A 24,238-nucleotide genomic window follows, 5' to 3' on the forward strand; every position below is an offset into this window, starting at 1 on the left:
GTGTTTAAAAAGCTACTTACCCCTGGTGGTTTCGACAAAAAAGTTCCACTCGTCATCATTTTCGATTGTCGCTAGTTTCATTCCACGACCAACGCAGTCAGTAAGAGCGTCCCACCATCGTTTCTGTTACATTAAAATTTTACATACATAAATATTGTATTGTATTTTCACAAATCATACTTAAACTTAAAGACTTGCATTACATATTTAATAAAGAAATTTTATGAATTCAACTCTGCCCATCTCTACACAGGAGTGGGGCAAATGTTGACGAAAAACGAATAAAGGTTCCAAATTTTTGTCTTGAAACTAAATACGGTGCAATTAAAAATACATAGCTTATTACTTCCTATTTTGCAAATTTCTGTGTGTTATACAGTTAATAGAAAGATGCTTAATATAAAGCGACATATTTCAATGATTGAATGAAAACTATAATAAATAAAACCAAGAGATACCCGACTAAAAATGGAAAAAGGTGTTTATGTTATAAAGTTAAGTTAAAAGTTTATGAAAATCTCAAAAGCACTTTTTTATTTTTAAAGATTACCAGCGTTAATATGCTGACCTTTTCATTGACAAGTATGAAGCTTTTTTCTCCTTGAATTGATTTTTGTATGTTTTCCTTATTGTCAGTTGAACCTGCAACAACTTTTCTCATTGTAAATCTAAGTAATTCGATCTAAAACTACAAAATTGACTCGTGGATCCTCAAAAACTAAACTATAACTGACTCAGGTGTCATTGAATTGAAACTGTTATTAACTGTCTTTAAAATTTTCATTGGATTATTGGGTACACAATTACTAAACTGTCTCGAAAGTCTGCGATTTTAGAAAGTTCTATGACTTACCTGGCGGTTATAACTCTGTATTTATAATTTGAATAAAATCAGTGTAATTTCTTGTTAATAAATCCTGCAACGTGCAATAGAGTTCACAAATTATAACTCTCAAATAAAAATATAATGGTACAAAAATTACATCTGTAGGCTACAACTGTAAACACGATTGAGCCTACAAGTTTAAAGCTAAACTCTATGACTCTGAACATCTGTCAATCGAACCTGTATCAACCAAATTGACGTGTTAATGTCATCTGCAACAGTGGAAGATCAAGCTCCCTTTCGGACAAAATCACTTTAACCGCCTGGACATAACATTGTAATAATGTTGGGCCTAGCCTACACTCTTGCCAGATAATTACCATACTGCCAAATTCTTGGATGGTCCCTCGTAACTTAGCTAACCCAAAAAGTTTTAATCATCTAATTCATTACCTTTATTTTGAGAAAGCAGGATCATGCGACTGAATAAAGCGACTTAACAATATTTTGCTCAACTCAGAATGTTTTTTTTACTGCTACCCTCTGCAGTGTATTCCAACTTAGGTTGGGAGTTTGTGTATTGTTAGCTGTAATGTGATAGTTAAGTTTTTTTTCACCTGAGGACGAGATCAGATTCCAGATCCCGAAACATTGTGTATTGTTTTTACCATCGTGATGGAAAATGTCCGCAATAAACCTTTGAACCTTAATTATTGTAGAAAATTATTTTGGAAAATGTACTTTGGGCAAGAATTTATTTTCCAACAGAACGTTTGTTGGTTAACACCGGTTTAAAATGAAAAGGAACTAATGGTTAATAATAAATAACCCTCTAAACAAACCGGTAGAAACTAACTATAAAATTGTCTTCGATTGATCCTCTAATGTTGAGAATAGTATCCCGCGATCGCAGCGGAAAGGGGAGCATCTCTCGTGTGCACCAAGATATCATCATGACATCGTCATCTTCTCTCGCTATCACGACAAAATCGTGGGAATCCCTGGAAGCGCCAAGATATTATCATTTTCTCCTCGATCGAGACAAAATATTGAACATCGCCGCCAACGTCAAGACTCGTTATCGTCTCCTGCGGTCCAGAACAAACCCTAAACACCTGATTGCGAAAGATATCGCCATCGTGTCCTGCGATCGTGGCAAAATCTTTCACCATAGGGTCATCATAATCATCTTTCATAATCGTGGCGAAATTATTGCATAGGAATAATAAACCCAAACAGGCATTTTTCACCAACTTTTTGTTTCAGGATTGAAACAACTTTCAAAACACATAAAAAAATGTATATTTTGAACATTTATAATTAATTACCTTTTCCTTAGACAAAAACAAAACCTATCTCGTAGGGTAAGCGTAGCATGGTGAAACTGTTTCACGTCCGTGAAAATACCTAGTAAATCTGTTCGATCATCTCGTGAGATGACGAATGAAAAGTGTTTCCGGCCTTTAGTGGACAATACAGTATTAAGTAAAAACGCTTCAGTGATGATGATCTGTATATCTTCAATAGACAATCGTGTTGAGTCAAGCAATTTTATTATACTCACAGTACGTTACACATTCATTGTAGGCATCTCCTATGTACCCAACTTTACATGAACACACAGGGTAATGGTTCTTGACGTGACATTCTGTGTTATTGCCACACACTCCGTCTTCACAAGGGTCTACACACTTCTGCAGACGACATGAGCGATCCTCCGGACAATGAGAATGAGTCTGACATTCCGGAATCCCTGTGACACAAAAATATTACAAATATACAGCTGTAAGAGCTATCCAATATATGTTGGATCGCCATTCTATAGGATCCTACATTACAATACAACACTAGAACTGTTGCAGGGTTGAAGCCATCCAAAAATTTTTGCTCTGACATACCAGCATCAATGTGAAAACATAGAACAATCCAATAATAAGAACAATCCAATAAACGAATGATTTTGGAGCCATTCGACACGTTCTGTTGGACTAATATGCCAGAATCTATTTAACAGCATAAGGAATAATGTAACGGTAAAAGTGTTATGCAGAATGTGACTAAAGCTCACCATTATCACGCCTATTCCTACCGTAGATTACGTTTCTTATCTTTAGCTACTCAAAGAAAAGTTTTGTGCATGTTGGTTGATTATTATTTCAACATTTATCAAGTTTGCTTACAAAATATTTAAAATTAAGAACGCGTTCAACTCTGCCAGGTAGAGCAATATGCTGCGGGCACTTAAGCATACGTTCCGCTTTCTCCTTACCTTCTACAAAATATGTAGAGTCCTACCTTTCGGACCGTCTTCCTTTTTGACACCTTCGAAGGTTAGCTTTGGATATCCATCATTTCTGAGGCTGCACAAGGATTAACCTTAGGACCTGATACCTGAAACTTGTTTTACGACAGTCTGAAGACTTGAAATGCCCGATGAGACCACCTTCGTTGGCTAGGCCGACGATGTCACTACTCTAATGGCAATAAGATACGTCAAAGAGGCAGAGCTAAAATTCAGAATAATGATGCGAGTTTCTTCTGCTTACCGCAAGATCTCCGAATCTACAGTTCCAGTGATTGCAAGTGTATTTCCAATCTTCCACCTTGCGAAGGAGTGACAAGCGGTCTACCACAGGAGAAGTAAGCAGAGAGACTGCTGCCAGAGAAGTAGAGCACGGCCGCACTAGCAGTGCGAATGGGACGTCGAGTCTAGGGGACGTTGACCCCGCCAGGCTCATTCCCTTGGCTCATCCCATGGACCACTGGTGGAATGGAAACATTGTAAGGTTGGGTATTTTGTGACCCAGTTTTTTTTCAGGTCACGGGTACTTCCGGAATTTCTTGCACGGAATGGGAAAGACCGCCAACTCGGACTGTCTGTCCTGTCCCGGCATCACGGACATGGCCGAACACACCTTTTGTGACAAAGTGGTATATCCACCGGGCCTGCTTGATCTCTGATATTGGCGTAGGTATCACTTCTAACAACAACGTTGAAGCTATGCTCCGGGGGAAGGGCACCTGGAACTGTTCCAAGACCATACTTGGGGCAAAGAAAGTCGATCTCCATCGGCCTTAGCCTTTGGAAGAAAATAAGAAGAAAAGTCCTAATGGCATAATTAAAAAGGCCTAGCCACAAGTAATTTTCTAAACAGTTCTAGGCAAGTGTCCTAGGAGGTGAGGTTTTTTTAACCGGTAATACGGGGACATTGTGCCAGCGGGGGTCTGGCACTGCTAAAAGAATATTGAGCCTCCCAGTGTGCGTAAACTCATTTCAACCTCCTCCCCACCAAAAACACATCAGAAAATTTTCAAAACACATCCCTCCTACAATCTAGTAATATCTTATATCCTACAGAGTAAATCCATTGCAATCTAAGGTTATCTAAAGTTAGATTTCAGCAGTACAAATATTTTCTTACACTTGGGACTGCAGCCTTTGTCTAGAGTGAGGAAGAACCCTTTGAGGCAGGCGCACACTGGTCGATGGTTGACCACTCTGCACACAGTATTGAGCCCACAATAGTCCAGACAAGGGTCTACACACTTATGACCAATACAGGACTTGTCTGTTGTACACATGGAGTTGTCCGTGCATTCTGCATTTCCTATAAATATAGACAATATATCTTAAACACGGTATGTATTATAAAGTGTAATGTAATATTTGTGTATGTAACAAAGAATTTGACCAGAGGCATTAAAAGATAAGAGCTAAGACGGAACGAACAGTGTTGTCGTATTGTAAAAGGGTTAACCTCCCACCTCCCTTTACTTTATACTCCGACACTTAAAGAAGAAGTATTTCTCTTTGTCAAAAGCTATGAGATTATATATTATGGGTCCCCCAAACCCAAAAAAGTGGTTTTAAAAGTTGTGCATGCGTTTGTGTGTGTGTGTGTGTGGGGGGGGGGGATTTTTACAGGCTTAAAGACTTCGCCTGCGGTCCGAGTTTTACTAATTCATAGTACCTCCAGGTGTTTAAGTTTTTTTCAGTTTTGATTTTAGCGATTGTGGGTTTTGAAATAAAACCTTGTAAAATAAACAACAATCTGATTTTTACAAAAACAACCCAAACAGTTTAAACTGAAATTTAATATGGGTCATTTAGCCTAACCCTAAAAGAAATTACACAACTCCCAATGCTGTAAAAATTACGTTCGTAAAGTTATTGACATTTTTGTGAAGTTTCCTATAAAAACCGATAAGTCGTAAAATTACCTCTTAATGAGTAAATGAGTAAATTAGCCCCTCAAATTACCAAGTACATATTAATATTTTCATCCTAAAACATATAGTAAGATTTTCTGTAACCATCTAAACCCAATGGGTTAAAACTGCAGCATCCAGACGATTGTTTATTTAAGTTTGTGAACGTTAGGACTTGTAAGGTAACAGCAAAGTTCTGGGAATTAAGTTCACTAGCTATACTCAATTAGCTAAATTCATTAGCTATGAACATTGGATTAATAAAATAAACTATGTTACTGTTTTTTTTCCTAGAGTTGTGTACTTTCGACTTCCTTCCTCTTCGATATACAACCCCAAAGAGCATAACCTTGTACATCTAGTCCCACATACCTGGCTTACATTCCGTAAACGGGTCTCCTTCGTAGTCAGCTTTACAGGAACACACAGGAGCTCCTTCTAGTACCATACATATTGTGTTCAGCCCACACACTCCGTCACAGAGATCTGTGCATTTTTTAGCTATGCATATCTTCCCTGAAATGCACTCATTGTTCGAGATGCACTCTTCCCCTGAAACATAGATATAATATAGATATGATTGATTCCACAAAACTTTTGATACATATAATATTTAGAACTGGTGCGTTATCAAATGTATACATGTATACACTATAAAAGCTATAAAATTAAACAGAAAAATCATTGCTTATCAGAGAAAATATACTTTTAAATAAAGTTGTGCTAAATATTTAACTGAATAAATAGGTAGTACAGTAAAAATCTTTATTTAACCGAAAAAATTGCTCAAGCTAGGGAATTAGCTATTACCGTAGGTGGCGCGGTAAGACCTAGACTCGGGACCAACATACTTTTCACTTCGAGGCCAAGCACGCTATTCGTTCAAAACGTTCTATATACATTATTTATATCTTTATATATATCACCAAAAGGCCAAGCATTGCTCGTGGTGTTTACTTCGTAGGAGAAAAAAATCAATATAGGCCTACATATATGTACAATTTCCAGTATATTAAAAACTACAGTCTAGAATATGCAACAAAACAAATGATATAATAATATTTTACTAAAGGTCATCCAGTGGTCGAAACTCGACCACAAATATGTAATGTGCAGACTTCTCTATTTTCACCCCACGCTGTAAATAAAACATGTGATGATTGGAATCTATTTGATTTGTTTTGATTTTCTGTTTATATTTCGTTGTTATTTTGTCACCAGCATGGCAACTCATAAGAGCCATGTTAATTTTTTTCAAATTTCAAATTCATTTTTGTTCTTATTTTTGAGCCTATTTTAATTTATAAAGGGATTAGATCCACATCAACAGGAAAATATCTTTCTAATAGTATGCGTAGATCTTCCCTGCGATGCACACGAGCTGAGAAAAAAGGTTTTAAAGAAACACGCTTGCCTATTAATATATAGATAGATTAAGCTCAGGTGTTGGTGCTATTCTCACAACAATTTGTCATTGAAAACCATTGTAGGCCTAAATATACTCGCATTACTGACCCAGTAAAAAAATAACTAAAATAAAGATTCTAAATTTAAAAATAGTATCCTTTCTGTATTGACAATTTTTAAAGCTGAGCCATTGTATAAAACTTGATTATATGTTAATATAAGTCTTTATACCTAATAACTAATAACATATTTTATTGTTTATTATCATATATTCGACATCAGTTTTCCTCAAACATTTAAATTTAAATAATTTATCTATTAACTCCGATAGACGCATCGTAATTTTTTTTTGTTAGGCCCAAAAAATTATATTTTTATTCAAAACTAATGAATTCAACTGATAAATCTACTCTTAAAAATAAGTTATAAGTGTAAGCATAAAAACGGCAAAATAGTAAGTAAAAACTGAAAATAAACCCCCTGCATACTTTAAGATATAGTTTTCTGCTGTAGCTTATAATATAGTTTCAAAGACTGAATATTAGAGTTTGTGAGACAAAATATGACATAGCCTGTACTTTATTCTCTTCAACCTAGAGCATATAATATAATATCTATACGATGAGGGTACCTTCGGTTGGTTGCTTAACAATGGTTGGATTGTAAACAAGAGACGAAACTGTTTATGAAAATGGATCTTAAATATGCTACGTTAACTAGCATGTATTTACATAATTTGACTTTGTCTCATGCATTACAGATGAAAAAATATCATTTCATTAGGCTAATTGTATTGTTAATTAAAACATAATCCAGTTACAAAATTTAAATTTTCTTTCTTGATTTCAGATACCGAGATATCTAAGGTGACGTAAAAACAACCTTTAGATTGCAATAACTTGTCCTTTCAGTTTAGCTAGGCTAAACAGTAGGTGTATCCGACAGAGATCAGTAACTTATATCAGTAAGTATACTCTGTCGGTGCCTCAATACATTTTACTAAGTAGCACTGGCATATGTAGGCCCAATACGTTGCCTCCTAATACGTAACTGGTAATACGTTAACTTTAGTAAAATGACTTGAATATTTACCTGTAGTGGTGTTGTTTACAGGCTGGGTCCTCGACTTATCTACAAACAACACCAAGAGACACAAACACACAATTCTCGAATCCATCTTGTCCAACTATACCTCCTGAACTGAAAACTGTTGTCTAGCTTTACTTGTACTTTGTTCCTCAGATAGCATTGTATCACATTTGACCTTTTGATAAAGACTGTATTTTTGCATCTTATTTACGAGTACGACTGATGTAAACAGACTTTGGATTTTCCTGTTAAAAATATACCAAACACTATACTGAGTTTGTAGAATAAGAAGCATTCACCTCAATGGTATATAGTTTGTTATTGACAGTGTTGTACACTGTACAAAGGGGGGCAGCGGAGTACTTGTTCTACTGTCATTTGAGGGGGGTTGGTATTTTACATATTATCATTGGCAATTTAAATATTTTTTGATCGGAGTGAGCAAAGCTTTTATACTTAACTACTGCTTTTTTTCAAATACTCCTCCTGAACTTCTGAAGTGATCCGTATGAAATTTTGGAAAACAGCCATAATAACCAACTATGGAAAGTTATTAATCTGAAATTATCCAAAATGGGATTTAAGGCTTTTCTTTACGTAAAATAAAATTTTAAGAAGATTAACATTGACCTTATTGAAGTTGGTCTACATTACATTATTCGCTAGAAAAATAAGTAGGTCAACAAAAGAGATATAACATATGTTAGTCAACGAATCGCATAAACTAGGACATCAAATAAATACAGAACAAAATTGAAGAACAATTGGATTGATACACTTGAGTAAAGAGTAAAGTTGGAAATTTAACAAAAATATTGACTAATAATTAGGGTTGTAGTACGGCGGTTTAGCTAGGATATTATAAACTATTGTGCACTTTATGATAAAATACACCAAATAAACCGATGATGTGAAGCCATCGGCCAACTTGCGGCCATTTACATCAAGCTCACTGATGCTATCCTACACGTTTGTGCCAAATTTAATCAAAATTGGACGTTTCTTGACAATTGTATCTAACTTTTTTGTATTTTGTCTATACCAGTAGCAGCCATTTTGAAAAATGGCCGCCACGGCCGGTAGGGGGCAGTTGGCCGATGGCTCCAAATCTAAATTTGATCATATTACATCGGTTTACCTCTGTGCCAAAATTGGTGCTGTTATCATAAAGTGCGCAATAGGTTAGCTAATCTGCAGTACAACCTCCGGATTCAGCTAATTGACTTTAGATACTATAAATAGCCATTCCATTAATATAAATCAAATATATCATTGACTTTTGATACTGCAAGGGGACAATTCATTTAAGTGAACGATTGAGTACCAAATGTACCATTGAGTTTGGATACTAAAAGTAGACATTTCATTTACATGATCCAGACGTACCATTGACTTGTATACTGCAAAAAGATATTCCATTTATGTGAACCAAATATACCATTTACTTACTGCAAGTAGAGATATCATTTACGAGAAACAGATGAAGCATCGACTTTGGATGCTGCAAGTATGCATCCCATTTACGTTAACCAGATGGAGCACTGACTTTGGAAAGTATTGGATTAATATGCTTGCTCCATATATAATCTAATTTCATCTCCCAATACCCCTTCTGACTATAGACCAATCAGCATTCTTCCTACCCTTCTAAATGCCTTAAAAGAATAGTGCATGATAAATTCTCTGTTTTTTTTTGTTTTTTGTTTTTTTTGAAGAGAACAACATTATATCAGATTTTCAATCTGGGTGTTGCACTAATTATAGCACAACCACTGCTTTGTTGAAAATTACAGATGACATCCGCCATTCAATGGATAATAGACAGGCCACAATGTTAACCCCCTTTGACTTTGCTAAGGCGTTTGACTGCGTATACCATCCTCTTTTGCTCCCTAACTGCACTTGGCTGGTTTCTCTGACAACTGTGTTGACTGGATTGAGTCCTATTTATCTGATCGTCAGCAGTGTGTCAAAGTCGGTGAGGTAATTCTGAGCAATTACTTGGTCAACCCCAATTTTTTTCATATTCTACTACGGTCATCAGGAGGTTCTCAGAAAGCAAGAAACATATAATTCAAGGCCCGAAAGGCCATCGTACAGGTTGCCGAGCGATAAGAAGGTTCAAAGTCCAAGTGATAACAGTGGCTTCTTGATCCAGTTGCCGCTGACTCGGATGAGGACGTTGAACCCGGCGATTACTGAGGTAATTAATAACCTAACTTAACCTAACCTAACCTAACCTAACCTAACTTATTATGTTTTTTTTAGTCTCAAATACATCTCTAAGGCCAATTGTAACAGTACCGTTACGTTAGGTTAGGTTAGGTTAGGTTAGGTTAGATTACGTTAGGTTAATTAATAACCTAACTTAACCTAACCTAACCTAACCTAACTTAACCTTGCGGGGCTTGAATTATATGTTTCTTGCTTCCTGAGAACCCCCTGATGACCGTAGTAAAATATGAACAAAATTGGGGTTGACCAAGTAATTGCTCAGAATTACCGTCGGTGACAAATGTTCTACCTGGAAGCAGATTACTAGAGGTGTTCCTCAAGGATCTGTTCTTGGCTCACTATTGTTCTCAATTTACATCAATGACATCATAGAACATATCACTAACTCACACTACCATCTGTATGCTGAAGACGTACAGATTTACTCCCAATTCAATGTAGACGAGATGGATATTGCTGTACGACTCATGAACATTGACATTGAATTGATAACTCACTGGGCCACAAACAACGGACGGGATGGTTGTTGACTACCTCAGGCTAATGACTAAAATTAACTTACTCACTGCACCACGACTTAACTTTGACGTAAAGGATCTCACCTACTACGAAAAAACTTAGGACTCATAATGAACAAACATTTGAATTGGTCTGAACAAGCGAATTCCACTTGTAATTGATGTGGTGATCAAATTACATGACTAATGAAGTTTCTAGTAGACTTCCGCGAGCGCAGAATTCCTGTATCAGATTCATGTTTGGCCTTAGGTGATATGACCATATGTAACTCCCTATTTCAACCTGCTTTCATTAATGAAGTTAAATAAACTTTGGGAATTTCACACCCTCCGTCTTCTGCACTCCATTATCAATAGTAAAATTCCCAATTATTTATCAGACAACTTCCATTTCATTTCTGACATCAGCACCCGTGCCACTCGTACAGGCTCTCACCTTTTATCCACACCAATTCACCGGTCAACAGTTTTCAACAAATCTGCAATTCGAATGTGGAATTCTCTTCCTGGCCATATCAAATCCATAGAAAACCTTGCGAGGTTTGGGTCAGAGATTAAACCTATTATATTGAGCAGCAGGCATGAGTGAGTCTCTGGCACTGGTGTAAAAGGTTGTTGGCGGCTTTTGTGGATGGGATTTTTGACTACCTACTAAATTTAATTTCTTCATGTTTACTCATTTAATGTAGCACTTAAGATTATTTAAATTTACTTATGTAGGTGAATTAGTTTTATTTATTTATGTTTTAGAGGTTAAGTGGTAGAGAGGACTTACTAGTCCTGACTTTGCCTCCTAAATAAAGACATTTTTCATTTCATTTATATTGGTAGAACATAGATCCTCGACTGATAGAGATATTCATTAGTACATCTGCAACACATACGTATTGAAAATAGTTGATTATTTCAGTATGGTGGTAACGAAAGTATACCCCTTGGAGCTTGGATTAAGTAGGCACTTTCACACTGTTAAATAACGATGATTTTGAACCAGGAAAGGTTCCCAAAATCGTTTATATAGAATTCAAAAACACTTTTTATATATATACCGTAAGGTATTTAAATTTTTTTAGTTAATTTCTATTCAGTATTTCTTTTACGTTTTATGCTCTGGTTGTAAATTTAAGAACAGTTTTTTGTATGAGTGGGCTAAAGTGTAACTAATTAAGTAATTATAGTGGTTAAGTAATTGGTATTTCACGGATCAATAGTTCACTACTCACACAATCTTAACTAGCATCGATAAAGCAAAAATTTGATTGACATTCACTGCTAAGGCTTTCGCATCCTATTAAATTCTTAAGGCTTCAGCAATTTTTTTAAACAGAATTTATAAGCAAGTTTATTTTACAATCGTAAATATGTTTGAGAAATCATGATAAAATCGCAAGCTTCTACAATTCTTCTTCCAGGTTTTGAAATAAGTTAGTTGAAATAAAATGAATTATGTTTAATCAATAAAAAAAGAAAAGGATGAAATGTCAATTTATTTAGCTATAAAAAACATTCTGTGAACTTCTTTTTCAAGTTTAGTGCTTACTTAATAAATTGAATAAGTAAGTAAGTTGAGTAAGTAAGTCATGTACGCAATACAACCTCATATTTTGCGATATCCTCATTCCAAAAACCATTAAAAAACAAATAAACCTTAAAAAAACAAAGATCCAAATTTGTATAAGCATATATACAAACATTTTCAATCAGTCACTACTGTCTTCAGATTTGGATGATTTATTAGTCTATTGGCCTCTGTTTCAGGTGAGTGAGCTTGTCTAGTGGTATGTAAACCACCTATGTATTGGTCCACGCTGGGTTTACGAGTTCAAATCGCACCAATCACCAATGATATTCAACAGTGTAATAATGCCGTGATTCGAGGCTAGATAGCCGTAATTCACTTCTAAATATGACTATTTTTACGGCAAAAATAATGTTACCTTCAAATAAATATCAAATTAAAAAAAACCTGTAATCAATTAAATAATTATACAAGCATATAAAAATCAAAGCTCTCACTCACTCACTGATTCATTCTTCACCAACTATATGGCTTCCAGACCAGCTAGAATATACTCATTAATATAATCTCATTATTTAGGTTAAATGAAAGTCATAAGTGTTTTACCAACGTATCGCACCGTAGAAGCTATTATATAGTTAAAATATCATTCTTATAGACATTCAATTTCAGTTAGGTAGCATCGATTTAAAAATTTGTCAATCGGTTGAAACTATTAGACTTTTGAATACTGAAGTAGATATACCTATATAAACCAGCTGTCAAAAATTGTTTTTTTTTTTAAGAACGTAGTTGTGTGAGCAAGTGACAGATTGCGCTAGTGTCTACAATTATAATTTTACCTTATATTTGCCGCATGTTCGACAAAGATTAAAATTAAATATGTTAGATTAAAGATTGTAATTTAAACCAACACAATCTGTAGGTGGCTCACTTCAAGTACGTCAATTTTGATTTAAAAACCATTGACGACTTTATCATGGGAATGGAACGCTTATTTCTATCATTAGTCAAAGGTAAAGTTTACTAGACTTGCATGCGTAAGTCAGTTCTTTACGTCTGTATGTACAAAGAATGATTTGCGATTGATCAATTTGTGTATTGATTTTTCTGTTGCTAGGTGACAAAATCAACAGAACGTTACCCTCCAGTGTCATTTCCTTATTATTAATTTTTGCGAGGATAATAATGGTGTTAGTTTTAAATTCAATACTTACCGTCCAGCGTATTACTGGTTGTCCAGTGGTAGAAAACTCGACCAAAAATAATATTTAATGTACAAACTTCTCTATTGTAAACCCACGCTATAAAGAACACATGTGATTGGAATTGCTTCCCATTTGTTTTGATTTTCTGTTTATATTTCGTTATCATTTCGTCACCGTAATGAAAACCCATAAGGCTCATGTAAAATTTTTACATTTTACATTCTTGTGCTTAATTATTAGCCTTAATTTATAAAGGGAGTATCCTCATCCACAGCAAAATATCTTTCTAACAGTATGCGTCAATTGTTGTGCTATGCACATGAGCTGGGAAATAAGGTTTTCAAGAAACATGCTAGGCTATTCATATATGTATTCATATATAGGATTTTTGGCTATTATTTATACATTAAAATTATCTACAGTATAATATTAACATGGTTCTTGGTCTGCATTAAAAACATATGATGTTTTATTATTGATGCAGCTGTTTACAAATAATTAAAAAGTAGTGGTAGTGATTGTAAGGGAATAAAACTATGTTTATGTTAACGTTTTCTTTCATTAACTTTGAATATAATAAAATATACAAGACAAATACAACTCACTCACTAACTGATCACTGTAAATCAAAAACTACAAGTCATAAGAACTTAGGGATTGGAATGGAGGTTCCAGTTAAGCTCTAGGTGTGCAATAAGAAGCGCTTTTAAGAAATTTCACCAGGGCTCTGCCCCATCTTGCGGGATATCATGCGGTCTTTAAAGTCCCCATGACATCCTTATGGAAAATGATTTGTTCTCATTTAAACAGATGAATACTTTTGAATCCAAAACTATTATTTAAGGACACTGATGGTTATATTTAACTAGTTTAAATCAAAATATCGGCTTTATTTTTGTAACTTGAAAATTTGTATTTTACTGCATAACACTTTTAGTAATCGTTAAATTAATTTAAATACCCCTCCTACAGCTAACCTGGAGACCGAGCAAATTTCCATTTACTTGGCTATATTTCTACTAAAATATTCCCTAAATTTGCCAGATTTATTTCCTATTAAATAACATTGATTTTAATGAGTACTTTGGTTTGCCACGGAGACGGTGCTTTAACAACCCAACAATAACTTGCAATCAAATAACATATCCAAAAGGCAAACATGACCTAAATGACTTTATATATATATATATATATATATATATATATATATATATATATATATATACAAAAAGTTAATCTGTGTGTTGTGATAAGTTAATTATGAAAAAATCGTGTTTGTATAACGAGCACAAACAATCATTACCGCTCTAGTTCTCGAGCGGCAATGACGTACTTTGCGCTCTCATAGTTCAGTAACTGCCCTCGGGAAACTCAGTGTCGATAACTGATTACCTTGGTTGGTACCTGAGTAGATGGAGTCAGGTTAGCAGCAAACCTAAAGAGATCTAATTATTTATATTAATGTTATTGAAATAGAAAATGAACTTGACAACATCAAGGGAATGTTTTAGTGATAAATCCAACCAAAACCTGCAGGTTTGCTGTGGCAGGGAGGGAAAGTTTTGCCGATCAAGGGTTACCAAAACGGTCACAACCATCAAAAACTCAAACAAAAAGTGTTGATGATAAGTAACTTTCTCAACATAGAAAGTTCAACTTAGTAAGTATATGCTACGTGTAGGGGAGAAAGAGTAAAGATGAATAACTTTCTTTGACATTTCTCTTTATTTGATTGGGAATCAGGGACAAAAAATTGCTATGGCTGTATAGGTAAGAAAAAGAAAGAATAACTAAGAGAAAATATACAAATAAATACAACTTGGAATATTTACTTTACAGGATAATCATCGATTAAATTGCGTGCCTATGATCTAGATTTAGGGATTCACTTTTCAGCCTTCGATTTTACTAAGTTCACATACAAAACTACGAAACTGGTAACAATCGTAGTTAGCAAATCCCTCACGGGAAGCTGCCAAGCAGTGGAAAAACCCACTAGGCTCACCAGCCCTCCAATGTGTATATGAAAGTGGTTGTCCAGTGGATATCCATCGGAAATCTGGATAACGGCGCTCGGCATTACCACCAATCCATGCGCTAACGTCCAAAACTTTATCTGTCAACATAAACGATATTTATGTCTTAAGGTGGAATAAAATAAACTGTATCAGCAACTTACACGCAATTTCCACATTATCGAATGTTATGGTAAATTATGTTATTTTCCCATATAAACCCCATAAAATGACGAAAAATAGGATTTTAAAAAAATCCGGTTTTTATTTAACAGAGTATGTTATGGTCCTTACAATTTTTATTTTATTTTTATTTTTTGAAATTTTGGTTTTTAATGGGGATTTTTTACATAAAACCCCATAAAATAACGGAAAAATAGGATTTTCCCAAAAACGGCCCGAACAATTTTGATCAAAATTTAGTATGTCATAGTCCTTTGTATTCTAAACAAAATGGTACAAATCCCATTTCTGTAAAAAAATACGGTTCAAAAGTTATTGTAAATTATGTTATTTTCCTATAAAAAACTCCATAAATTAACGGAAAAACTGGATTTTCACAAAAATGGCCCGAACGATTTTGATAATGTTATAGTCCTTTAAATTCTGATCAAAATTGTACTAATCCCATTTCCGTATATTTACCCTCATCGCTTACACATGATAAAGGTTGTTGACAAACTTATGGGAGAAAGTATGTGTCAGAATGCTGATACAGTAGAACCCCTCATATCCGGCCTTGGTTTTACCGGTCCTCTGTTTATCCGGCCTCTTCCAGGAAGCCAATATCAAAATTTTTTTCTCACACATTACAGACGTTTATATGCAAGCACTACCTAGTCTTTGTGACTGCTCAAGTCATCAAACAAATTGTTCTCATTATTTATCTGTTTGTTTATACATTTATTTGCTGAGTCACTATATAGGCCTACTAACCTCTGAGGCCTAACCTCTGATCAGTTGGTTGATTATTTCCAAAGCGGGGTTAGTACAGTACAGTACCTACATTAATCTTTGTATTTCACAAAATGTATAAGAATGTAAAGTTGAAATGCATGTACCATTTAAGTCCTATAACGATCTTCAAGTCCAATTTATTGTCATTTTTTCCACCATTTAATACCTTTTGTTACCTGGAATCATCATATTTGTACTGTATGTGCTTCATTGCTTAACGATTTTAACCTACAAATAATTTTTTGTCTTTTTACAAACTTTTTTATTTTATTTTAAATCCCAGAACAGACTGGAATGATACTTTTGACTGCATATTTTGATTACCTATTATTATTAGGTATGAATTGTAATTTTCATAGTAGGTTGGTTTATCCGGCCAAATCGTTATCCGGCCAGGGGCTTGGTCCCGTGGTGGCCGGATATGAGGGGCTCTACTGTACCGTTTATTTTAATAATAAGGGGGATATTTCATCAACAAAAGCCGATTTCTATTTTTTTTTTTTTAGATTTGATTGTATCCAAAACCTCTTCCTAAGTTGTTGGGAGAGCGTGGTTATGTGTTTAAAAAGCTACTTACTACGGATGGTTGAAGCAAAATTGTTCCATTCGTCATCATTTTCGATTGCCGCCAGATTCATTCCATGATCACGGCAGTGTACATAGGCGCGATACCATGCTTTCTGCAACACATAAATGGACTACAAGTTAGTCTATTTACTGATTGATTGGCTTCAAAATAGTTTCTTGTAATTTTCACAAATCATTATTTAATTTCTATAAAGACTTCCTACATTGCATAGTAAATAAAACGATTAATTATATCATTCAACTCCGCTCGTCCACACAGGAATGAGGTAAATGTTGACGTAAAACAAATTTAAAGATTCCAATCTACGGCTTAAAATTAAGTACGGTTCCATCAAAAATATAGAACATACTACTTCCTTTATTGAAAATTGTTTTGAGTTTTTAGGATTTGCTGTAGGGAGCTTAGTATACTGACCTTTTCATTGACAAGTATGAAGATTTTATTCCCTTTAATTGTTTTTTGTTTGTTTTCCTTATTGTCAGTTGAACCTGCAACAACCTCACTAATTGTAAATCTAAGTTATTTAGATCTAAAACTATAAAGTTGACTCGTGATTTTAGTGAATCCTTGAAAACTGACTCAGGGGTCATTGAATTTAAACTTCTATAACTGAACTGACTTTAAAATTGTGATGATTGGGTCCACAAGTTCTAAACTGTCTCAAAATACTGTGGTTTTAGAAAGTGCTTTGACTTGGCTGGCTTTTAGCGAATTTCCTTATAGGAAAGTAACTATTACCGTAGGTAGCATGGTTAAGACGAATATGTGTTAAGATTAAGACATGGAGCCTGGACCGACATGCTTTTTTATTTCGATGTCCCAAGGGGCCAAAAACACTATTCGTTCAAATTTGTATACATGTAATAAATATATATACAGGGTGTCCCATAATTAAACAACCAAACCCCGGGAAACGGTTCTATGGGTCAAAATGAAGAGAAAATCAAGAATAAAATTTGTTTCTAAAATCACTTTGTTAACCAGATATTCGCCATTTTGTTTTTTTCGCATCAACATTTTAACCGATCATTGTGAAACTTGGTAACTTATGTGTGTTAAGGTAATAGAGACCCGTGTTAGAAAAAAATCCTCTTGATTTATCATAAAATTTCAAAATGGCGAGCATTTTAGTTTTTTAAACTTAAATTACAAAAAAATTGCTGATTTTATGAAAAAATGACAAGTACACTTTTATTTGGCATTTTTAATTCCTTATCAAAAAATTCCAAGTTCAAAAAGATCGAATAAGAAATAGCTGGAATATTACGATTTTTAGTTGTAAAATGACTAGCTTAGCAGTTCTACAGAATTTTCATCTATGTGAACGTGATAACTTCAGTAATATGTTTCCGATTTTGATGGAATTTGGTTTTAAGGTGTAAGGTGAGATAAACTTGAATGCATTCGCGAACCAGCATGATCGGACTATGGAAACAGGGCTTTACGGGGGGGTTTTATGGGGTAAAAATGGGTTTTTTTCTCATTTTTTTACCCTCAAAACACAAAATTTTCATATTTCTATCCAAACAATTTTTAAGAACTTAAAAAACTATTAATTTAGTATACTAAAGTGTTTTTGTACGGTTATTGATACGGAGAAAATTCAAAAATTGCTATTTTAAACTAACCATGTTATTCTTATGGTATTGCAAAATGTTGTATGTAGTTTCCTCATTTATTGAAATATTTCGATCAATTTTGGTAAATTTATTAATATTTTACTAAGATACAAATATTTTACTAAAAAAACACTCTTTATTAGCCTCCCTGTAACGGCCCTAGGTACTCGTTAAACCTAATGTTATTTAAATAGATGTAATTAAAAATCAATTCAGGCAAATGTAAATTCACTTTGTCTGCAGGTTTGCTGCGGCGGGGGTATTACAATCCTACGTTTGTAATCTATATATTAATAGGCAAGCATGTTTCTTTAAAACATTTTTCAGCTCGTTTGCATCGTAGGGAAAATCTGCGCATTCTGTTAGAAAGATATTTTCCTGTAGGTGTGCAGAATCTCTTTATAAATTAAAATAGGCTCAAAAATAAGCACGGTAAATGAGTTTAAAAATAAAAATAAAATTAGCATGGGCCTTATGGGTTGCCATGCTGGTGACGAAATAACAACGAAATATGAACAGAAAAAAATAGAATAAATTCCAACCACGTGTTTTATTTACAGTGAGGGGTGAAAATTGACAAATCTGTAAATTACATATTTTTGGTCGAGTTTTCGACCCCTGGATGATCTCTAGTTTAAATAAAATTAACGTAATTTCTTGTTAATCAAACCTGCAACCAGCAACAACTGCAAGTGAGTGTGGCGTGGTAAAACTGTTTCACGTTCTTTGTCTGTAAAAGTATCTAAGAAATGTGTTCACTTATCTCGTGAGATGACAAATTAAAAGTGTGATACTGGCCTTGGGTGGACAATAGTAAAGGAATAAGAGGAAATTGCACTACAATGGTTTGAATCTTACCTTAGTAACAGGCAACAGTCAGTCCAAATTCCATTTATTGATAATAACAATAATGTAAAATATTATAGTTCAGAAAAACTTGAAACAAAATCAGGTGTCCCACAAGGTTCTGTACTAGGTCCAATTTTATTCATAATATACATAAATAATGTGATATATTCAAGAAAATTATCTGAAGTAGTATTATTTGCTGATGACACAACCTTATTGACATCCAGCCATAATAGAGAAGAATTGGAAATTAAATGTTATGAAGAAGCAAATGAACTAGCACAATGCTTCATGGAAAACCATTTACAATTAATGTAAATAAAACCAAATTTATGGAATTTTCAATCGGAGATAAAATTAAAATACCCCCGCCACAGCTAACGTGCTGTCTAAGCGAATTTCCATTTGGCTGAATTGCTTTTCAATTGATCTATTTAAATAAAATTAGGTTTAACGAGTACCTAGGTTTGCTGCTACAAGGAAACTAATAAAGTGTGTGTTTTAAGTAAAATAATTATTGCTTAGTATAAAATGAATATATTTGCCAAGTTTGATCAAAAGATATCCATAAACAAGCAAACTACAACATTTAACAATATTCTCCATAAGAATGGCATGGGGATTTTAAATTATTTACAATTTTTTTAGTTTTCTCCGTAACCAATAACCGTACACAAACACTTTGATATACTGAATTGTTTGTTTTTATAAGCTCTTTAAGAAGGTTTAGAGAAAAATTCGGAAATTTTGTGTTTTGAGGGTCAAAAGTGAGAAAACCCAATTTTTACCCCATAAAACCCTGTTCCCATGGTCCGATCATGCTGGATCGCGAACTTATTCAAGTTTATCCCGCCTTACACCTTCAAACCAAATTTCATCAAAATCGGATAAAAATTACTCAAGTTATCGTGTTCACGGACACACACATATATATATATATATATAAATCTATATATATAAATATATATATATATACATATATAAAAATTTGAACGAATGGTGTTTTTGGCCTCTGGGGACATCAAAATGAAAAAGTAAATCGGTCCCGGGCCTAAGTCTTACCATGAGACCTACGGTTATAGCTACTTCCCTATAGGGAAATTCGCTAAAAGATTTCAACTTAAATATTTTAATTGATGAACAACATATAGAAGAAGTAAAAACAATCAAATTCCTACGACTTATTATAGACCAAAATTTAAATTTCAACTCACGTATTGAACACTTATGTAAAAAACTTTCCCAAATTATTTTTATACTGAGAAGGTTATCTATGTTCTGTAGTGAAGACGCATTACTCACTGTATATCATTCGCTAATTATTTCCAATATTAGATATGCAATACCTATATGGGGCTCAACTTCATCAAAAACTAAACAAATATTTAAATTACAAAAGTCTGCATTAAGAATTATTTTCAAATTAAAACCACGCCAATCCTGTAAAAAATTATTTAAAAATTACCAATTTATGACCTTTTACTCAATTTATATTTATGAAACATTACTATTTTTAAGGAACAATTTTGAAAAATTCTGGAAAAATGATGTATTATGTGAGAAGAATCATGATTTGAGAAAACTACAAACATTTTCTCCTACTTTCCACCAAACAAGGTTTTATGAAAAACATGTTTATTACAACAGAAGAAAATTATTTAACAAACTACCAACTGATATTCAAAATTTAAAATTAAAAGAATACAAAAGAAAATTAAAACAAATCCTTACTGAAAATCCAATCTACTCTATTGAATTCAATGAAAAATGCATCAAAATTTAAAGTTTTATTTAATAGCATACCTAATTGTACTGTCGATACAATTTATATTGTCAAGACAATAAAGTATTTATTTATTTATTTATCTAATATCCTACAGAGTAAATCCATTCAATTTTTAAAGTTAGGTTTCACCAGTTCAAATATTTTCTTACTCTCAGGAAGGCAGCCTTTGTCTAGAGTGTGGAGGAATCCTTTGAGGCAGGCACACACTGGTCGATGGTTGACCACTCTACACACGGTATTGAGCCCACAATGGTCCATACAAGGGTCTACACACTTGTGGCCAATACAGGTCTTGTCTGTTGTACACATGGAGTCGTCCGTGCATTCTGCATTTTCTATAAATATAAAGAATATATTAAACACAGTATGCAGTATAAAGTACAATGTAAAATGTGTCTATGACAAATAATTTTTCCAATGGCATTATAAGGTAACGACAACGACTTATGGAGGAAGTATTGTCTTTTTCGAAATCTACGAGTTTATAAGTTTTGGGTCCCCCCGAACTCAAAAAGTGGTTTTCGAATTGATGTCCGTGTGTGCGTTTGTGTATGTGTGTTTGTGAAGGAGAGATTTGTAGACTACTTAGTTAATGACAACACATGTGGTCCGATTTTTACCATCTAAAATATTTTACACAAATCCCAAAACTGTAAAAACTACGGTTGAAAAGTTATTGAAATTGTTTTGATGTTTCCTACAAAAACCGATTAGTCCAACCGATACTCCCTTCAATTACCAAGTACAAAACTTTCATTCTGTAACCATCTCTTACCATGGCCTTTTTTGTAAGAAAATTAAAGCTGCTGCATCCAGGAGTTAGTTTACTTAAGCTTGTGAACGGTGAAATTACTAAGGTAACAGCAACATTTTCAGCACTATTCATTGGATATGAAAAGTGGATGAATAAAAGAGACGGTATAAATGTATTTTAATGGGCTGTCCTAGCATCGTGTTTTTTCCCTCCTTCATGTATTCGATAGACAACCCCAAGAGCATAATCTTGTAAATTTAGTCATACATACCTGGCTTACATTCCGTAAACGGGTCTCCATCGTAGCCAGTTTTACAGGAACACAAAGGATCTCCTTCTTGTACCACACAAATTGTGTTCAGTCCACACACACCATCACAGGGATCTGTGCATTTTTTAGCTATGCATATCTTCCCTGAAATGCACTCATCATTTGAGATGCACTCTTCTCCTAAAACATAGATGCATACATACACACATATACATATATACATATATATATTATTTATTACACAAAACATTTGATACTTTTGATAATATTTAGAATAGGTGCATTATCAAACTTATATTTATTTATACATGCCAACGCCTAGTAAATATAGATGAAGAAATGTGGTTGCGAGAAAACAAAAAAATTAACATTAAATTCGATCCCCAATAACAATAAATAATAAAACAATGAATAAAGTTAACAAAGAATAAAAAATACAAAATATAAATTTAACAAGGAATAAAATAACAGTAGGTGTCTAGGCTTGTCGAACATCTGCACCAGGGAAATATTACTGTGTCAGTATACAAAAATTTCGACATTCAAAACTATAAAAAATAGACATAAAAATAAACACTTGCAGATCAAACAGGGAAAACAAACTCTTAATCTAAGCTATGAGAAATCTTAGTGTTTATACCATGTGTTTATTAGCTCGCTTTCTTTTCTGTTCGGTAAAAACTTTGCAATAGATTTTAAACCAACTTCTCGATGAGCTAGAGACTAAAACTTGAAACAATGCTCACAAATGGATGACTATGCAATATGAAATGAAATAATGAAAATCGTCTTTATTCTTGAGCGTTTTTCATATTACAACATATGTTTTTCAAAACATCAATAACATAAAACAATGGCAACATTCAAATCTTAAGTTAGGCTAATTAATCAAATAATTATATTTTTATATTTCCCTTGGGCTTCGCCTCATTGGCTTCCAAATTTTTTATGTTTACATTTTGATGAATGTAAATATATAAATTGAAGTCAGCTATAAATACTTTAGTTTGACAATTTGTTTAAAGAGCAGAAATTAAGAGGTAAAGGTTCTGCTCCCGAGAGATTCTAAAGTTTTATGATTACAAGTATTCAAACTTTACTCGTATTATATATAGGATTTTATGCCAGTTTGTTTGTTTTGATTTACCCTGAAATTTGACACGTATGAACACGTCATGATCGCACTAAAATGGTTCATCTTCAAAGATATTCCACTACAGCGTATCCGCATCTAGCTAAAAAAATCCAATTGCACTGTAGGGTCTACAGACTTCTACAGACTATTTTCACCCCAACCTGTATATAAAACATACGATTGTAATTTCTTTCATTTGTTTTGATTTTCTGTTTATATTTCGTTGTTATTTCGTCACCAGCATGGCAACCCATAAAGCCCATGTTAATTTGTTTAAATTTCAAATTCATTTTTTGTTCTTATTTTTGAGCCTATTTTAATTTTTAAAGGTATTCTGCACTACTACAGGAACATATCTTTCTAACGGTATGCGTAGATTTTCCCTACAATGCACACGAGCTGAGAAAAAATGTTTTAAAGAAACATGCTTGCCTATTAATATATAGATAGATTAGAATAGTAGCAACAATATGTGATGAAAGTTAAAAAAGTTTGGTTATGTGTAAGCCATAAAAAATTGATTAAATATATTTCCACATTAAAGACTAAATAGATTAAAACAATTGATAAATAAAACAGCTTTTTAAAATAATCCTACGTTTATAAATGAACTTTAAAAAGTAGAAAATAATATATAAATATGTGAAGAGAATAAATACTTGTGAGAAATTTAAACGAAAAACGTTATGCGCATGCAATAAATAATAATCTAATAGGTTAAGATAATCGTATATTAGCTATTGCATGCACCCTACGTTTTTCGTTTTAAATCTTACAGAGTATTTATTCCCTCCCCTTATTTAAATAGTTTTGTCTACTTTTTAGTGAGTTTAAAAACGTGTTATTTTAAAAAGCTTTTTATTTATAATTTATTTAGCATGCTTCTTTATTTTTGTAAATTGCAAAGGATAAAAATACTCATTTTGCGGGAATCAGCTATTGACGTAGAGGCCACAATTGTTGTAAATTCAACGTTAATTTCCCATTCATCCCCTTTTCCCCTTTACCCTTAACTAAACATTTTTAAATTTCAAGGTACCCCTTGTAACATATAAGATGAAAGTACATGAAAACAACTTTTTCGTAAATAATAACAAATTATTCTAGAACTTGAATAATAAAAACCAAAATAAGTTGTAAAAAATGAGTTTCCTTTGTATCGATTTTACAATCGAAATGAACTGTACCGAGCCATGGCTCGGTCCCTCGCTACTTGTTGTTAATTAGGCCTAAAACATAATCCAGTTACAAT

At 33.6% G+C, this 24,238-nt stretch overlaps 1 protein-coding gene across 4 annotated transcripts in view; it reads right to left on the bottom strand.

Annotated features, from left to right (window-relative positions):
- The window catches only part of LOC128991148 (versican core protein-like), a 31,565-nt gene that overhangs the window by 6,949 nt on the left and 378 nt on the right, over positions 1 to 24,238 (bottom strand). Inside the window, exons 1-6 of one of the 4 annotated variants that reach the window (XM_054413933.1) lie at positions 7,535 to 7,650; positions 5,408 to 5,587; positions 4,249 to 4,434; positions 2,391 to 2,579; positions 569 to 642; positions 21 to 123 (exon numbers count right to left, since the gene is read on the bottom strand). In XM_054413933.1, coding sequence (XP_054269908.1) covers positions 21 to 123; positions 569 to 642; positions 2,391 to 2,579; positions 4,249 to 4,434; positions 5,408 to 5,587; positions 7,535 to 7,619 — 817 coding nt within the window. In that variant the 5' untranslated portion in view covers positions 7,620 to 7,650. Of the gene's footprint in view, positions 1 to 20; positions 124 to 568; positions 652 to 2,390; positions 2,580 to 4,248; positions 4,435 to 5,407; positions 5,588 to 7,534; positions 7,651 to 14,522; positions 15,128 to 16,560; positions 16,664 to 16,986; positions 17,061 to 20,975; positions 21,162 to 21,851; positions 22,032 to 24,238 lie in introns of those variants that run through there. The other 3 variants (XM_054413918.1, XM_054413924.1, XM_054413940.1) reach the window with 3 other exon arrangements.

The sequence above is a fragment of the Macrosteles quadrilineatus genome, unplaced genomic scaffold (genome assembly GCF_028750875.1).
Source record: "Macrosteles quadrilineatus isolate MER2022 unplaced genomic scaffold, UCM_ALF_1.0 Scaffold_1__1_contigs__length_201487025, whole genome shotgun sequence".
Classification (NCBI taxonomy): Eukaryota; Metazoa; Arthropoda; class Insecta; order Hemiptera; family Cicadellidae; genus Macrosteles; species Macrosteles quadrilineatus.